General features: G+C 40.0%; 2 protein-coding genes across 2 annotated transcripts in view; one reads left to right on the top strand and one right to left on the bottom strand.

The window, feature by feature from the left end:
• The window catches only part of UPB1 (beta-ureidopropionase 1), an 18996-nt gene extending 13253 nt beyond the window's left edge, over positions 1-5743 (top strand). Inside the window, exons 8-10 of the mRNA XM_026119104.2 lie at positions 294-336; positions 2416-2570; positions 5494-5743. Of these exons, the coding sequence (XP_025974889.1) occupies positions 294-336; positions 2416-2570; positions 5494-5577 (282 nt within the window). The 3' untranslated portion in view covers positions 5578-5743. The remainder of the gene's footprint in view (positions 1-293; positions 337-2415; positions 2571-5493) is intronic.
• A 911-nt stretch (positions 5744-6654) lies between these two features.
• Positions 6655-16104, bottom strand: GUCD1 (guanylyl cyclase domain containing 1). Its single transcript, XM_064522213.1, has 6 exons — positions 15825-16104; positions 14101-14185; positions 12504-12669; positions 11659-11750; positions 9739-9980; positions 6655-9421 (listed from the first exon to the last, which is right to left on the bottom strand). Exons 1-6 carry the CDS (start codon positions 16102-16104, stop codon positions 9330-9332), a joined length of 957 nt encoding a protein of 318 aa, XP_064378283.1. The 3' UTR covers positions 6655-9329.
• Positions 16105-16108: the final 4 nt, after the last annotated feature.

The raw sequence follows: 16108 nt of genomic DNA, 5'->3' as shown, positions 1-16108 counted from the left end.
CTTTGCAAAATTGTTAGGAGGCATGTTCCCCACATGTATGAATAACAGGCAGTCGTACAAAAAGATCTTATTTTCCAGCCTAGTCCATCATAAGATCCTAGCAGAATAGTCCCTAATGTGAATCTAGAAAACAGACCCCTCCAATGACTCCCTTCTTTAGACAGCATTCATAATAGGCCAGAAAAGTCTTAATAGATTTAAATAAACTTCTATATTAAATGTGATAGACTAGTAAGGATTTCTTGAATGAAATGGAATTATACTGCCACCTATGGATTCCTTTTATTTTGCAGGAATACTACAAAAATGCGTTTACCTCTGGAGATGGTGGAAAAGGTATGTTCAGAAATCACATTGCTAATAATTGTTCACAGGGAATTCCTGAAGAAATGATAGCTTTCCTACCTGTGTCTGTTCCATGGCAGCTATGATAGCTAATGCCTGCCTTAATCAGGACTGCTGCTATGTAGCCTGGAGAGAATAAGCACTTGCTATAAAAAGTTGTGATATGATGGTGTGTGGTCACTGGAAGTTATGTATACTTCCAGGGGGCTAAAAGTCTTCAAGTCTATGTAGTCTCATAGGACGGGAAGACAGACATCCCACAAATTTCACCTGGGTTGTCAGTACATGCATGATACATGCATGACATAGTTCATATATAGGTTTAAGATTGTTAACATTAATATCAGTCATGAATTTGTTTATCAAGGATTATTGTTATTCACTTTGGGCAGGGGCTGGTGAGATGTGAGTTCCTGTTCCAGGCATCCATATGAGTTACTGAGTTCCTTATACAAAGGTTTATTTAAAATAGTAATTGTACATCTATATCATGTGTGTGTCTGGTAGGTACACTGAGCTATGTGACACTGCAGATGAAAATGGCTACCAAAGATTGATGGTGTTCTTTCTACAGACTCATGTCTTGTCATCTCACGCCCTGTTTCAAGGCCTGTAGGCAGTCACATTTCTCTAATTGTAATTCCTGTTCTATATGTAGTTTGTGTTGGAAGGCAGATATTTATCTTCAATACAGAGTGAGTTTGGCTGATTAGTACATGAATGTAAATGGCTGCAGCAAAACAAATCAGAGGGTTTTTTCCATCACTGGTAATGCACGCCTCGCTTAACTCATTGAGATTTGGTATTGCATGTTTTCCTATGACTGCTTTTAGCTGAGCCACTGATTCCAAGTGAACGGTGGAAAAACTGGTTGGTCTTAGTCACTGAAGAGGAGTGTGGGAAGAACTGGAGAACCACAAACCCTTAATAATTTAGCCTGTATCCTCTATGGAGAGTGCGTGAGCTATGAGTTTGAATTAAAATGATACATTATCACTATTCAGTATCCTCAGCCAAACCACTTTTCCCTGTTTCACAGTTCTGCTGGAGGCCAAAGGAAATTTTTTGAATGGATAAAAAGACTTAATGGTAACATCTGAGTCAACTGACCAGTGAAAATTTGAAATACCTAGCAGGGTTTTCCTTGGAGTAATTTTCTTGGCTAACTTTATTCTGTTGCTTGTGAGCTTTAAAAAAGGGCTGGTTGGGAATATCACAGGCAAAAACAAACCCCAACTGTAATTCGTAAGTAAGAAGAAAGAAAAGACAGTGTATGACATCGTTGTTATTCTTCATATACCTGAAGAAAAAAAAAGTTCTGAAAGCTAAGAAAGTGCATGCTCTGCTATTTGACAAATTATTTAGTTGGCAATTCAAGAGGAGTATGAGACTGTGAACCACACTGTCATGAGGTGAAAAGCTCCATCAGTCGTGTGTTGGAACACAATAATTTGGTGACAACCATGACTGCCTCTGGCTTATCAGGTGTGGGTCTGAGCCTTTTTCTTAGCTAGTTTTGGAGCTAAGTCAGTTTTGGAGCAAAAAGGTCAGCAACGTCCATTGCTTAGTAATATAACAGATGTGGCTGATTTTTTGGCACAATTAAGAATTGTGCAGTTTTAAGTAAGATTTTTACCTGCTTCAAATCCCAGTGTTTTCACTTCTGATCTTGCTTTGAAAATTGAATGTGTGCATCTTTCAGCTGTTCTGGAAAAATATGACGATTGGCATTCATTTAAATTCTAAATAAATAAAAATGGAAGCAAAGCTTTTACTTAGATGCAGACTCAGTAATGAGAAAGCAAATTAATGCATAAGTTAAAAGCCAATACAGTAATTTTTTTCAGTTTTTGATATTTGTGAAAGCTGTACTGTGAATGAAAGGTAACAAATAGTTAAAACTACAGTCACCTTAGAATCATGCTGTGACTCTTCAGGTTAGTGTCTTGCTTAAAGTACAGTGAGTGAACTACCAAATGAAGTTGTGAACCAAGTTTTATGAGAAAATGCATGTTAAGTTGTATATGTATTTGAGGATGGCATTATATGCTTTTTAAAAATTTCTTTAAGCGCACCATGACTTGGGCCATTTTTATGGCTCAAGTTACGTGGCTGCACCAGATGGCAGTAGAACCCCAGGACTGTCTCGCACTCAGGATGGACTTCTGGTGGTAGAGATGGATCTAAATCTTTGCAGACAAGTCAGTGACAAATGGAATTTTAAGGTAAGCCTGATTATAAAGAAACAGCCCATTTTTAAGACCAGCTTACATATGATATTAGAACAAACAGTTTTCATAATGATCATATAATGCTACAACAGCTAAAAGGAAGCCTTTGTTCAGCAATCCAAAGCTTAAATTGTGGAACTAATTTAACAGGATTTTCTTGAGGTCAAAGGCACAAATGGATAGGCACATTCATGGAAGCTAGGACAATAACTTTTAAATGAAAAACTTGGCCTTTGGTCCCTAAGTGCTGATTGCCAGAAACTTGCAGGACCAGTAGGGGAAGTGTCATTTTGTATGTGGTTTTCTCATATTCTGTTCCTAAGCCATTTACTGCTGAGCTATGAACCACCTTAGGTCTGACCTAATATGGCAGTTCTTTATACACCGATAGGCATTACTTGTCAGTTTTTGTGGAATTTATTAAAAAAAAAAATCCAAACCCCCAAAATCTTAAATCATTTTGCTTATAGGAACTTTCTGAATGAAACTTCTTGCAGTTAACTTCCTGAATTTGATGACATGTTGAAGCCACAAAGAGAAGAACCATCTACATTCATCTCTGAAGCATCCTAACTCACTTTAGAATTAAGCTAAACCAGATTTAGGTGACTGCAAGCCTCTCCAAAGGGCTTTAACAAAGTTTAACCTTTTTTTTTTTTTTTTCCCCTCTCCTTAATTCTTAGCCAAAACTAATTTGTATCATCTTTCCTGAGGGTGTAATTTGATACAATTTCTTCAGCGTTCAGAAGTCTTGCTTTAAGAAGTTGTCACTTCAGCACTGCAGTTTGTTAACCCTTTGGTTGTGCTAGTACAAATAGCGGGGGGGCTGTATTATATACTGGTTTAGTGAAGATGCAGATTTTTAAAAAACCCAAAACTATTTTCTTCTTTCAATCTGGTCAAGTTTTCAGCAGGCCCCACAAACATTGTTCTGGTACAACAAAGGCAAGGAACAAGCAAAAGGAGAAAAGAGAAGACAACTTCTCTAATAGGCTATACTGATGAAGAAAACACCTTGAATTCTTCTGTGGATACAGGTCTTTAATTCTAGCCCTTAATACTGCTAGAGTCTAGAACTCTTTCCTATCCACTATTAAAATCAACATGAGATTTGAATCCTAACAAAAAGTAAAAAGGCTAAAGCTCCTGGCTAGCAACTATCACAATATATGTAGGTTCTTCAGTGATATTGCTAGTATTTAAAATAATCAGTCATTTTTAAGGAGTCTTAAATTCTGCACATAATGTTACTCCAGAGACACTTCTTTCATAGAACTAATTTATCTGGAACAACTTTGTGCATTATAATATTGAGCAATGTTTAATATGTTCCGGTTTTAATTTGATAAACAAATAAAAGTTTGAAATGCTGAATAAACTTTTTAATGAAAACTAGGACATGGTCATTTCCTAGCTAAAGTTGAATTTCTTTGTTAATGCTGCTAAACAATATATGGGGACTAAAGACAAAAAATAATTTTAGGTCTTTGTCTATGCAGAATTGCATTTGGGTTTTGCAGTGCTTGTAAGTATAAGGTTATTGACATAATGTACTTAAATTCCACCAAGAGATCCCTTGTTCTTTAAGACAGGCTGGCATTTAATATTGTCTTACTGCTGAAATCTGAGGTCCTTTTTGCAGAATGTAGAGGTAGGTAGTGTGTCAGGAAGCAGATGGAGCATTGCTTGTAACAGCTTAGTAGGGGTATCCAAACAAAAGCAATTGTATTGAATAGGAAAAACAAACAGTACAAGCAAAACTGACCATTAGCTATTTTGCATAAAATTCTGTTTATTTTTGTTGTCTTGAAGTCTTGTGCTTTCAGCACATTACAGTTTTGTGTGGATGGTTTAGATTGCTGTGGCTTTTGTTTATATGACAGGGAATATTTATTTCCTTTTTTTGTCATTTGTGGCCAAGACAGAGGTCGTTCTTGATATCAGGGTTGTGGGGAAGTATGAAGTTGTAATTTACCCACTGGAGAAAAAACTTGATAGCAAGTAGTCACCTATTTAACCTGCTCCAATACCTCCTATTTGCATCCAGTGGCACTTGAAGAGGACACTAGAAGAATGTTCTCGCTAAACTTAGCAGCAGCAGCAGAATAGTTTACAAATTGTCCTCATTACAATTTAAAATTTACTCTGGTAAGAAAGAGCAGTTCACCCCTCACAGAGTCGGTGTTGCAGACTGTGCCCTTAGGAAGAAGATAGCTATAATTCAGCTTCTTAGCTTACTTTAACACCACAAAGCAATGATAATATTTTGTACTATTAATGGATAAAGTAGCTGCAGCCCAAATACCCTCAATGACACCTATGCAAACCTGTTGCTGGCAGCAGGGTTCATCACTTATTCTCAAGAGCGTAGGAAACTACTTGTGGAATACAAACCATTCACCCCACAGAGTGGGATCTCAACAGCACAGACAATACATCTCCAAGGAGATAATATGAAGACTTAATTACAAGTACAATCCTTTGCCTTCATTGGCATAACTGATTTAAAAGAGAATTTTGTTGATATACAAGAGAGAAAATCCAGCTTTCACGTTCAGCTTCCGGCTATCTAGGATAATCAGAATAGTTTTAAGTAATTAGTTGGCAAACATGACTGCTCACAAAGGAGAATTGCTAGACAGGAAGGTGTTCATTTTAAACTTTCACTGTTTAGAGTAGAAATGCACTTCTACTGTTTTGAAGGTAAAAGTACAGTTTTAGGCAACACAAGCTGAGTTCTGTGAAAGTATAATAGTTTGTGCTAAGGCACTGGGGATCCTACATATTGAGTGAATTATTTTACTGTTTGGGCAATTAAATAATACGCCTATATCAAAAAATGATGGACATCAGTATTTTCTACTGAAGTACTTTCATAGCTCAAAACCAGAATTTAAGCAATGATTTTCTTTTCCAGATGACTGGTAGATATGAAATGTATGCAGAAGAGCTCAGTGATGCAGTCCAGCCTGATTTTACACCCAATGTAATCAAAGAGTAAGTCCTAGAAGGGATCGTTTCAACACAATCAAATTAAAACGTACTATTGGATGAAAGATTTATTGTGGATTATAAATTGCTATTTTAGTGTTGTCATTTTAATTTCTTGTAACCAGCTTTTAAATAATAGCATTCAAAACTGTGTTAAGTAAAATAATTTAAAATGGCTTCCTGTTTCTTTTGTTTTTTGGGGTTTTTTTTGGTCATTTACACTAATGTTTCCGATCTTCAGTTGTTCTTTACTAGAAATTTAACAAGTGAACAATACATGAATACAAAATTATGGTGAATTTTTTCCAGTACTGCGTACAGGATATATAGTTTGATGGAAAGGATGACTTCAGAGGAGATTAAACTATTTAACTAAGCTTTTAAATGTATTGCATAGTGTATGTCTACTTACTTCTGCTTCCCAGTTTTTACTCTCCACCCACATGCTTCCATATATAAAGCAAGACCACTTTGGTCTTTTTATTTCCCTTTACCCTACCTATTACAATCACAATTGCAAACAGTGCCTTTGAAGGGCTTTTTCAGGGTCCAGAAGTAGTGCTGGAGAGAGATGCTTTTAACATCTCCAGAAGCTCAGCGCTATGTTGCGAGACAAAATACAAACACTGGCTAAACAGCTTAGACTAGGCTGGGGCAATTGCATGCTTTTCATTGTAAACAGGAAGTCACAGAGATACTATTAGGGATCAGCTCAGAATGGGTTATGAAAACCACTTCCCAGGGGCTGCACTCTGTTGTGATACTCAGTGGTTGTGGAATACACAGAATAGCTGTCGTACGTAGATAACAACAATATATGGGCTACTTTGAGTTTATAGCATGTCTTGAAATTTTGCTTTGTTTACTTCAAGTGATCTGGTAGGTGTTTAGGAAGTGCATAAGGAATACAATTTACAGCCTAACAACTATGAATTTATAGCTGAAATAAATATTTAAACTCTTTAAAGAATTCCAAATTACAATTTCAGCTGTGTCACTTCTATCTTAGTATATAACACTTCCTCTAAAGATCTTTCAACATTTTTGCATAGTAAACCAGTTAATAAATGCAGCTGCTACATTATGCTACAGGGTTATCTGCTACTTTAAACCTTTATTGAGAATGGCTTAATTACAAATAAAAAATATATTTATGTATAAAATCCCTGCATGTAAAATATCCCTTTCTTTGCTGTGGACATAATGAAGGAAATGAAATGGCAGACAAAACATTCTCAGAATGAGTTATTTTCATAAGCAATCTTGTCATGGAAAACAGTTTCAGAAAATGTCAGTGTTCTGAATATTTGCTCAGTGAGCTTCCTTTTAATCTGAATTTGTGTCATGTAAAAACTCAGTTTTCTTTTTAGTTGGCTTCTTTCTCTCCCTTCCATTTTCATCTTTCATAACTATTTTCCATCTGGCCATAAGAAATGCTGTTGCGGTGGGTGGAACTCTTAATTTTGTCTTTATTAGCTTAAACAGCTTTTTATCTTTCACTTCTGTTGAACTATTTGAACCCTGGGTACCAAATGCTTAACAGTCAATAATGTTACACCCATGTGTGCATTTCAGACCATTTAGCATGTCCTCCAGTTCATGTTTTTTGTACAGTTCAAGATTTACATTTGGATAACTGAATCCAGTAAGAGGCTAAACATCAGTTATAAGCCTTTTGTAAGAATTGTTTTATTTAGCTAAACCAAGCTCACTCTAAAAATAAACCTTGTGGCAGTTTAATGGTATTGAATAAATTAACTGACTGAAAGTGCATGGGTTAACGGAGTAGCCTATCAGCCTGTAGTTTACACACCTGTTAATGAGTAACATAGCTAATACAATCTCTCTAAATCAAACATCATGAAGTTGGACTTGGACATACAATTTCCCAAATCAGTAGTGTGCTGGTGGCTTATTTTGGGGGAGTCAGAAGGCATTAGCTATGATAGGTTTTGGATCTTGAATCTCTTTCTGGGATTCTACTGATGGCACTAGTGTACTGGCTCTACTGCTCACAACTCACACTTTAATTCTTACTCATCTTGGCATGTACAAGTTCCAGAATGTATTCCAACTTAGACAACAATAAGCAGAATCAGATATGCAATAAATTTCCTGTCACGTACTTTTTGTCAAAACTTTTTAAAGGCTGCTGCATTTTAAACGCCTATTTTTTTTAGCCTTTTTACCTCCTTCTCAGGTACTTTTCAGTAAGTCAACAACTGACAGAAGAAAATGTTTTCTCTTACAAATATTATCTTTCTATCATGCTGGAAGTAGAGATTCTTATTTATTATCTTCACCACTAACTGGCAATGTCTCTTTGCTGTTATTCCACAGAGTGTTGTTCTTAAAACCATGCCAAAGGTGTGTGATCTGTAACAAAATTTTGTTAGCTTTAATTTAGTATTTATTTTTCTACCCGCTTTAACATAGGCAGGACTGGAGATAAAGACATAGGAAATTGTGATGGGTAAGTCTGAACTAGGTGAGTATTTCCTACACTTTACAGTGCTCCTCTTCAAAGTAAGTAAACCAAAGTAATACATGAAAGGATTATGAATGGGCTGCTATCTAGTAATTTAACTCGAAAATGTCTGAACACAGTGAGTAACTGCAGTTTAATCCAAACACAGCTGTAGTGTAAGAAGAGCTAGAAAATCTGAGTTCCTGCCTCTTTACTTCAGCCAAGAAAAGTCTGTCTTCCCTGTTTTTTCAGTAGTTTTAGCTCTTCTTACAAGGTCACTAAATTAATATCAACAGCAAAGTTTGGCCTCAAATTGCAATTCAGGCTTTTAGTTACAGTCCAGTCTCTTCTGTCAGGTGTTTAAAAATTACTCATAAAATGTATACCATTAGTGTGTGGATGATCATTTTCTGTATTTGTTTAATCAGTTTAAAGTTTGTATTTAGACTGGATACTGTAAAAACTGGCACAGGTAGGTGGCATAACGTACAGAAGTTCTTGCAAAGACCCATAAAGACTCCTAAGTCCAAATAAAATGTCCTCGCTTAAACTTCTGGGATAATACAGAGCTCTGGGCCATCATTCCTAGAGGAGTTGGCCAAAAAAGAGACTAAGTATGTAGTGCAAGGGAACAGTACCAATAGCTACACTTTAAAACTTAATTCAGTGACATAAACGCTAAAACTGTGTAAGGTGAATTTAATAAATGGGAAATTTCCTTCAGGAAATGTGTTTCATTCCCACAATGTAGACAGTGTTGATAAGCCACTTCTAAATGGTGAAAATGCTTTGCTGGCTTAAGCTAATATTTTTTCCTTCCACAATATCCTGCTGAACTTCAAATACCTAGATTTAGAATGAAGATCAGCCCTTGATGCTTTGAAAGAGAGAGAGAAACAGGTATTTGCTATTTTTCCTGGTTTTGTTTACCTAAACCTATGCATGTATTCCCAAGTGTTTAAGTCCACAGATTTGTTGCTTTTCTTCATGTGTTTAATTTGAAAATAATCTTAAAGCCAACAGACTCTGGGCCTGCATTTTAAAACTGCTGTCAAATATGCACTATTAAAAATGGGAAAAAATGTGTGACATATATTGCAAAATCAGATATTTCATCAGGAATAAAAAGGTGAAGACAGCATTGCAATATAGTCCTATCAATGTCTATAAAGCCTCCCTTGTTTAAGATCCCACTGCAATTCAGAAGCAAGGTCTCTGCAGGGGGAGTCCTGAGACAAGCAGCCAGCTGCCATGCAGGCTGCACCAGAAATGACTGGAAGTATCAGATGTGGATGTCAGCTGTCTGTGTAGATAAAGAGAATATCCTCATCTGTGCCGTAACTTGTCCTGGCTTCCTCAAAGTTACTGACGCTGGTGCTGCATGTTCCTGTTGAGGAGGAAGAAAATATTAGTAAAAAGTCAGTCAGCAGAATATGCCTATGGAAGGGCTCTTACACTGGCCCTAGCAGCTTCTACAAAGAAAAGTAACAATTCATACGTGGACTAGACCTATCAGCTTTACTCATTTGAGTAGTTCTCACCTCAAAAGCAGCGCTCTGCACAAAATCAATGAATGTGGCAAAACAACTTCTGACCAGCTGGTTAGTGATGCGTGAAATACATGCATACTGTTACAGGACGTCCAGCTGGCTCTGTATTACTGGCTGAGAAGCCACCAGAAGGAAGCAGGACTCAGCTACTCACGGTCAGCATAGGCTGGGTTGTTGTAGTAAATACTCCCTGAGGCTTTGTTGTAGCCACACAACACGATGAAATGGCCCTGGTAGTCATGATTCCTGCAGAAGCACTTCTGCCCGATGGGGAGGAAGCAGCAGTATTTGACAGGACTTGAGCAAAGATCACACAGTAACAGAACTGCATTCACTAGGACGATGGCTATGTGACCTTGGGACAGATGTTTCTGGATGTCTTGAACAGTTACTGTGCTGCAGAAAAAAAATCAACACATGTTTATTAACAGTTTAGGAAAGATGCTAGTATTCAGTAAAGTGTGTGATGATGGACAGTATTTATGCATGCAGCTGGTGTGATTACACATGACAGGTACAGCTCTTTGTTGTTAAATCCTAAAGGCTTTGTAGGAGACAAAACCTATGTCATTTAAGGGCTTTTAATCCCATTGCTGCCACTGAAGTGCAGAGCAACAGCTCTGGATTCTGCAATAATATAAATGTAATCTCAGAATGTATTAGATGCCCTGGAGAAGAATATTAAAAGAGCTGGCAACTCATTCAATAACTGAGAGATTTCTGTTGTGGGAAAATCAAAAATGAGTCTTCCCTCCTGCTCTTAAAAAAAAACAATCAAAAAAACAAAAAAACCCACAACAACAAGAACAAAAACCACTTGTATCTGAAGCACCAAATCTTTATTGGCTGAGTGGTTAAAGATCTTATACTCACTAACCAATTTAATGTGTGCCCAAATTTGCTTCTGTTACACAGGATTATGTATCTCTCCCAGCTGTAAGTTTGGGCTACCTGATTCTCTATTCTTTTAATGATATATTTCTACACTACCTCCTACAGAGAATGAATATTAACCAAACATAATCTATAATCTCATCTGTTACAGCTGTCCTTTATTGAGGCAGATGGTATATTCCATATGCATTGGAACTCATTCCTTGGACAGGTTCCAGATGTTGAGGCTGTGTGCCTGACTGAATTGATGTGCTTTTTAATCTTTTCCAGTGTTGCTTCTCTTCTCTGATGGCCCAGCCTGAACAGTGAGTATGAACTCTCTCCCTGCCTAGACCAAGGCCACCATCTTAAGATTTCTAAAGAAAGAGGGCCTGACTGTGCCTTCTCTCTGGTCACAGCTCTAGGTAAACAGATGGTGCTGTACAGACTAAGTTAAAAGGACGCTAATGATTCTGTAAATGCAAGGTGCATTGCAGCATTCAAGTAGTATTGTGGCTGCACTGTGCCCCTCTCCTCTCGTCTTACTCCTAATCATTCGTCCACTTTGAAAACAGAAGTCCAAATCCAGCTCTACTATAAAAAAGGGATGCAAATTGAGCTGAACATGGATGCTTAGTTATTCCCCATTACTATTAGCTATAGGTTGTGAAACAATTTTGCAATTTTTCCCCTTCTCCTGGGTTTGCAGTTCTTCTCTAGGGATATCTCTTATCATTTCTTGCTTCCCTGGGCAGAAGCTCACATGCCTGCTTTTCCTTTGCCTCTCTGTCTCGGAACAGATCTATAATGTTTGCACAGCAGCTGGGAACAATGGGTGGTGTGTCCACATAGCATTATCCTTCATTCCAATGACAACAGTACTTATCGGTGACCCATTAGAGCACTGTAGGCACTCCCTACTGGGTTATCTTAATGGAAAATCAAATTCAAAATTTAAATAATAGTCAACTCTTGTCAGCAATTTCAAATCACTTACCACTTGGTTTCATGACTGTTTTTCCTCAAACATCATTATTTAATCTTGATATCCCCTCTTTTGAGACAGACATAGTAAAAAGACTGATTCACAAAAAGGCTCAGGATCTGATTTCAGTCTGTCTTATGCCAGTTTAACTTGATTCGAAGAAAAGCATCAGGCCCACCATCTCCAAAGAAAAAGGAGAGAAAACAATAAGCTTACCACTTCTCCACCAGCACCTTGCAGGCTTTGGCTTGTGCAAAGAGCTGATTCACTCGATTCTCTTCTGTGTCAAAGTGCTTCCTGTAGAATGACTGTGGGGGGAAGAGAACTATGAACTAGGATGAAGTTTACCCTAGTTAATCTGGTTAATCCCTACTGCATAAGTTAAAGATCTAGTTATGGGATAAGAGGTCTCTCCCTTAGTTCACTGATAATAGGATAAGATTTCCTGCTCTAAATCATCAGTTCAAATACACTCCTGGTCAGTTGTTGTTATAATCTCCATCCAGTGGCTAGTCAGCTGCCTACATGAAGGAAGTTGGTCTGGTTTGTACTGGGCAGGAGCCTGCATCAGAAAAGCTACTGCCAGTATAGGCACTCACTGGCTCCCTTGTTGGCGATCTTGAAGAGGCCAAGCTCTGAATGGACATGGAGACTGAGTTCCCCTCTCACCTCTAAAGGTGGTTCCTCCAGGTCAAGGTTGAGGCACGGTGGTGGGGGAAGTGTGGAAGCTAGCACTGCCGCTGCCCAGGCTGTCTGTACCTGTTCTGTAGATAAATAGAGGGCTTCAGTCTCCAAGGCTGTCAAATAGGCTGGAACCTTTCTTGAACACTAAATGAAAACTTTTCTTTAAAATTCATATTATGGAATCAAAGATGGAAAATACCTGGGATCATATCTAGCCTCGCCTTGAGAACTGATTCATGGCCAGTTTTGGCAATAGGCAAATCTTCTTTATAGCAACTGTGGTTAATTGTCAGTAACACAGCAAAGCTTTTATAGCATGACATACAGGGCTCACTTTTAAAACTTCTTGCTATTTCCCAGTGAATAAGAATGCTAACCTGGTTTTTGTAGCCCTTGTCCACTCCCAGCGTCTGGGTGCAAAATTTATGCTTAACACCAAAGTGCCGCATTAGGTAAGCCAGGTCAATGGTCCAGATGCTCTTTGTTAACTGGAGTTCCTGGATGGCTTTCTGAAATTCATCATTGTCCAAATGATTCAGGTACCTAGGGCATTAAAAAAGGTAGGGGAAGGGAAGCACAGATCTTAGGAGAAGCAAAGTGTGTGCAGTAGCCCAAGCCTCCACATCACAGGACGGAAGAACTGAAACAACGGGACTGGCTAAGAAATAATCAAAAAACAACCCACAAATGAGCCCACATTTAAAGGAAGGGAAGGGAATAGGGAATATGTAACTGGCTTTATTGTTGACTTTTTATTGGAAATGTACAGATATCTCAATGGTTTTATAGTGCTAAAATTATACAGGATGCTGTACAACAGGTAAGCTATACTGAGAAAGTACAGAACTCTTATTCTGAAGGGGTTACAATCTAAATATACGTAACAGCAACATAATAGCAAACTGTTAAAGACTAAAACTTGCTTCACAGAATAGGTGGACTGTAAAGGCAGTTGGTAAATATTCAAAGGAATATTCTTAGGCACTGATGGTACAAAAGGCAGCAAAGGAGCAGATAAAGTGAGGAGGAAGCTTAGGTCAGGTTGCAAAGGGCTGGGGAAAGGCAGTTACAGAGAATTCTGGAAGTCAGAAACATGAAAATAAATGCAAAAAAGAAAAGACTGGAATTGAGGAAGCAGGGCAAACAAGGTCAGATCAGCAGGGTAAGAAGATTAATCTTCGAAGCTGACTTTTGGACAGACTGGAATGGCAACGAGGGTAGAGGGAATGAAGAGGCAGAGGTTACAGTAGTCAAGATGGGAAATTACCAGCACACGGACTAACGTCTTGGCAGTAGGGATGGAGAGAAATGAAAATCTTCTGCTTCATATCTAATAAGTGGACATCTAAATAGGTATTTCTCCTGCACCTAAGCTCATGTTCCTCTGTGGAAGGAAAGAGGAGTTCAGCAGGACAGCTACTAGTTTAAAGGAAAAAAAAAAAAAAAAAAAGGGCAATACAGTGCATAGCCTTGAAGTTAAAACTACTCCTGGAACAGAAACCCTGCACCCTACAGAGCAGAAGCTCGACGGGACAGGGGCAATATATACTCATAAATGTGGGATAAACCTACCAGTCACTTGAAAACACGCAGAATGGAATCAAGTGAATTGCCGTGGTAAATGCTAGTTCCAAATTATAACAGGAAAGAGGGATAACTTTTTATTAGCTTAAGCATGCTGACCTGCAAAGATCTTACTCAGTGCTAGTCAGATATCTGACATCAATCAAAGCAGTTAATTATTCAAAAAGTCTTAAAATTTGTCCTAGTTTGTATTTTCCCTTGTTCTTGCTGAAGAGCTGTGCTAGACCCTGGCAGCAGTAATCCTCCAAGGGTACCTGAGACTATATGCTCTCACGAGACTGTGAAGTTACAGCTGTTTCCGCACATCCTTTCTCCCTGGACACTGATTTCTGATATCCCTCTCCCATGGGATGGGATTTTCAACCCCTTGAAGCCAAAACTGTTACTTACTGCAGTACCATCCTGGAGCAGGCTAGCCCACAGTCCCAGTGGTACAGCTGCTGGATGACTGGCACTTTCAGCTGGATGCAGTCAACTGCAGTGAAAACAACACTTAGTAAAACATGAAAGATGTCAATCTGTATATACATGTTTTTCCATACCTCAGCATTAAAAGCCGATTTGTCCCCTTACTAGTACACTCAGCACTATAATTTAAGAGCTTTTTTTTTTTTATTTTACCTGATTGGCATGTCCTTTTTCCTAAGGGGATGTAGGTTTGTTTGGTATTTCTGTAAAGTTAAATTAACTGTCAAGTGTCTGGTTTAATCTCATATTATGGTTACACATCTGGATCACTGTGCAGTATTTCATTCTTTTTGGTGGTGGTGACATAATCCACCAGCCCCTAGTTACAAAGCCATATCCCCTCCTAATTAGTAGTAGATAAGGCACAGCTGCTCATCCTTTGTCATGGGTCCAAAACTGTTTCTGAATGTACTGTGCCACAAAAGGTGCTAAACCAGACCGTGATAAAACAACAAAATCTCCAGGCATGCACCTCCCACAAGCCCCACAGAGCTGACCCTTTTCCACAGATGTGTCTTTTTCCTCAGGGATTGTAATTTATGTGAATAATTTTAAGTTACTGAAGTTCACAAATGACACTGGCCTTTTGTATTATACTCTCTCAATATTTTAGCAAAGGAAAAAGGAAGAAAAATCTCTACTTCTTCCCCATTTTTAATTTTTATAGGTTTGGGGCAAGTGTGGTGGTTTCAGTCTCAGAAGATCCCTTATCATTTGAATGACACAGTATTTCTGCAGGCGTTACTGCTATTTCAGCCTTAATCAGAGTAAACTAGTCTTAAAGGGCTTTTTTTCAGTCGCTTTACTTTTGACTAGAAGAGACCTTTGAAAGCTGTTAATACAAGGTAAAGTACACTTCAACATGAGGATAAAAATGCATTCAATATCATGCGGACTGGCCTAGTTTTGGTAGAATTTTATTTGTAAAACTTTGAATAATGTTATTAATGTAATAATAATTTTATCTTATTTTCTAACAAAACTATAGCCTACAGTAGGAACAAGTTAATATAGATATTCTGGGCTCTTCTGAAATATTTTTTCATAGCTGTGCTGCCGTGTTTAATCATGACTTTGAAAACTGGTATAGGTGCTGGTATGTTCACTTGTTTTTGTTAATCTAGATTAAGGTGCTCTTACATAAGTCTGCTAAAGGAAATAAAAAAACCAGATCCTCCTCAGACTAGCACCTCTAAACCTTTTACTGTCGGTTCTCCTTGGTGTGCTGCGAGTCAGTTCCCTTCCTGTGCCTACGCGGGGCCTCGGCCGGGTCCCAGACTCGCTCCAGCGGGACGTGTTTCCTACGCCATGCCCTCGAGGCCGCTAACTCGCGCGCTTTCAACGCCTGGGTGCTCGGCTCCCCGGCGCCCGCAGCCTGCGCGCCGGTGCCGCCGGCCGCCCCAGCACGGTGCGGGCCCGCCCGCGCTCGGGCTGCGGTGACCAGCGCTGCGCGCCCCGCTGCTGCCCCGCGGCCCGGCCCGGCGCGGCCTCCGCGCACACGGCCGGAGCCAGCGGCTCCCCCCAGCCCCGCCGCGGGCCGAGCCCAGGCTCCGCCGCCCCCGCCCGCCCCCCGGAGCGCGGGGGCCAGGGCCTCGCGCGGGGAGGCGGCCGGGCCCCGGTGGCGGAGGCCGGCGGGGCGCACTGACCTGGCAGCTCTTCATGGCGGCGGCGGGGCTGCCGCCCGCTCACCGGCGGCCCCGCCGAGCCGGCCCGGCCCAGGGGCCCGGCGTGCCTCGGCGCGGCGCTGGCTCCGCCCGGCCCCGGGGGCGGGGGCCGCGGCGGCGCGCCCTCGCCGCGGGAGGCGGCAGCGGCGGCGCGGCGGGGCATGACACGCCGGGCCGGCGGCGGGGCCGCCCGCGGCAGCCGGGGAGGCGCCGGCAGCGCCCGCGGCAGCAGCGGCCTCTCTGCGGGAGGCGGCGGAACCATCGTG

Source organism: Dromaius novaehollandiae, chromosome 17 (assembly GCF_036370855.1).
Source record: "Dromaius novaehollandiae isolate bDroNov1 chromosome 17, bDroNov1.hap1, whole genome shotgun sequence".
NCBI lineage: Eukaryota > Metazoa > Chordata > Aves > Casuariiformes > Dromaiidae > Dromaius > Dromaius novaehollandiae.
The sequence above is the reverse complement of the archived record's forward strand: the minus strand, read 5'-3'. Positions and strand labels throughout refer to the sequence as shown.

Coding starts and splice junctions, on each gene's coding strand:
- GUCD1 (XM_064522213.1), bottom strand. CDS start 16,104: ATGGTTCCGCCGCCTCCCGCAGAGAGGCCGCTGCTGCCGCGGGCGCTG. Junction 12,670..14,100: donor TGCTCCAGGATGGTACTGCA/GTAAGTAACAGT, acceptor TTAATGCCCTAG/GTACCTGAATCATTTGGACA. Junction 9,422..9,738: donor CAACCCAGCCTATGCTGACC/GTGAGTAGCTGA, acceptor CCTCCTCAACAG/GAACATGCAGCACCAGCGTC.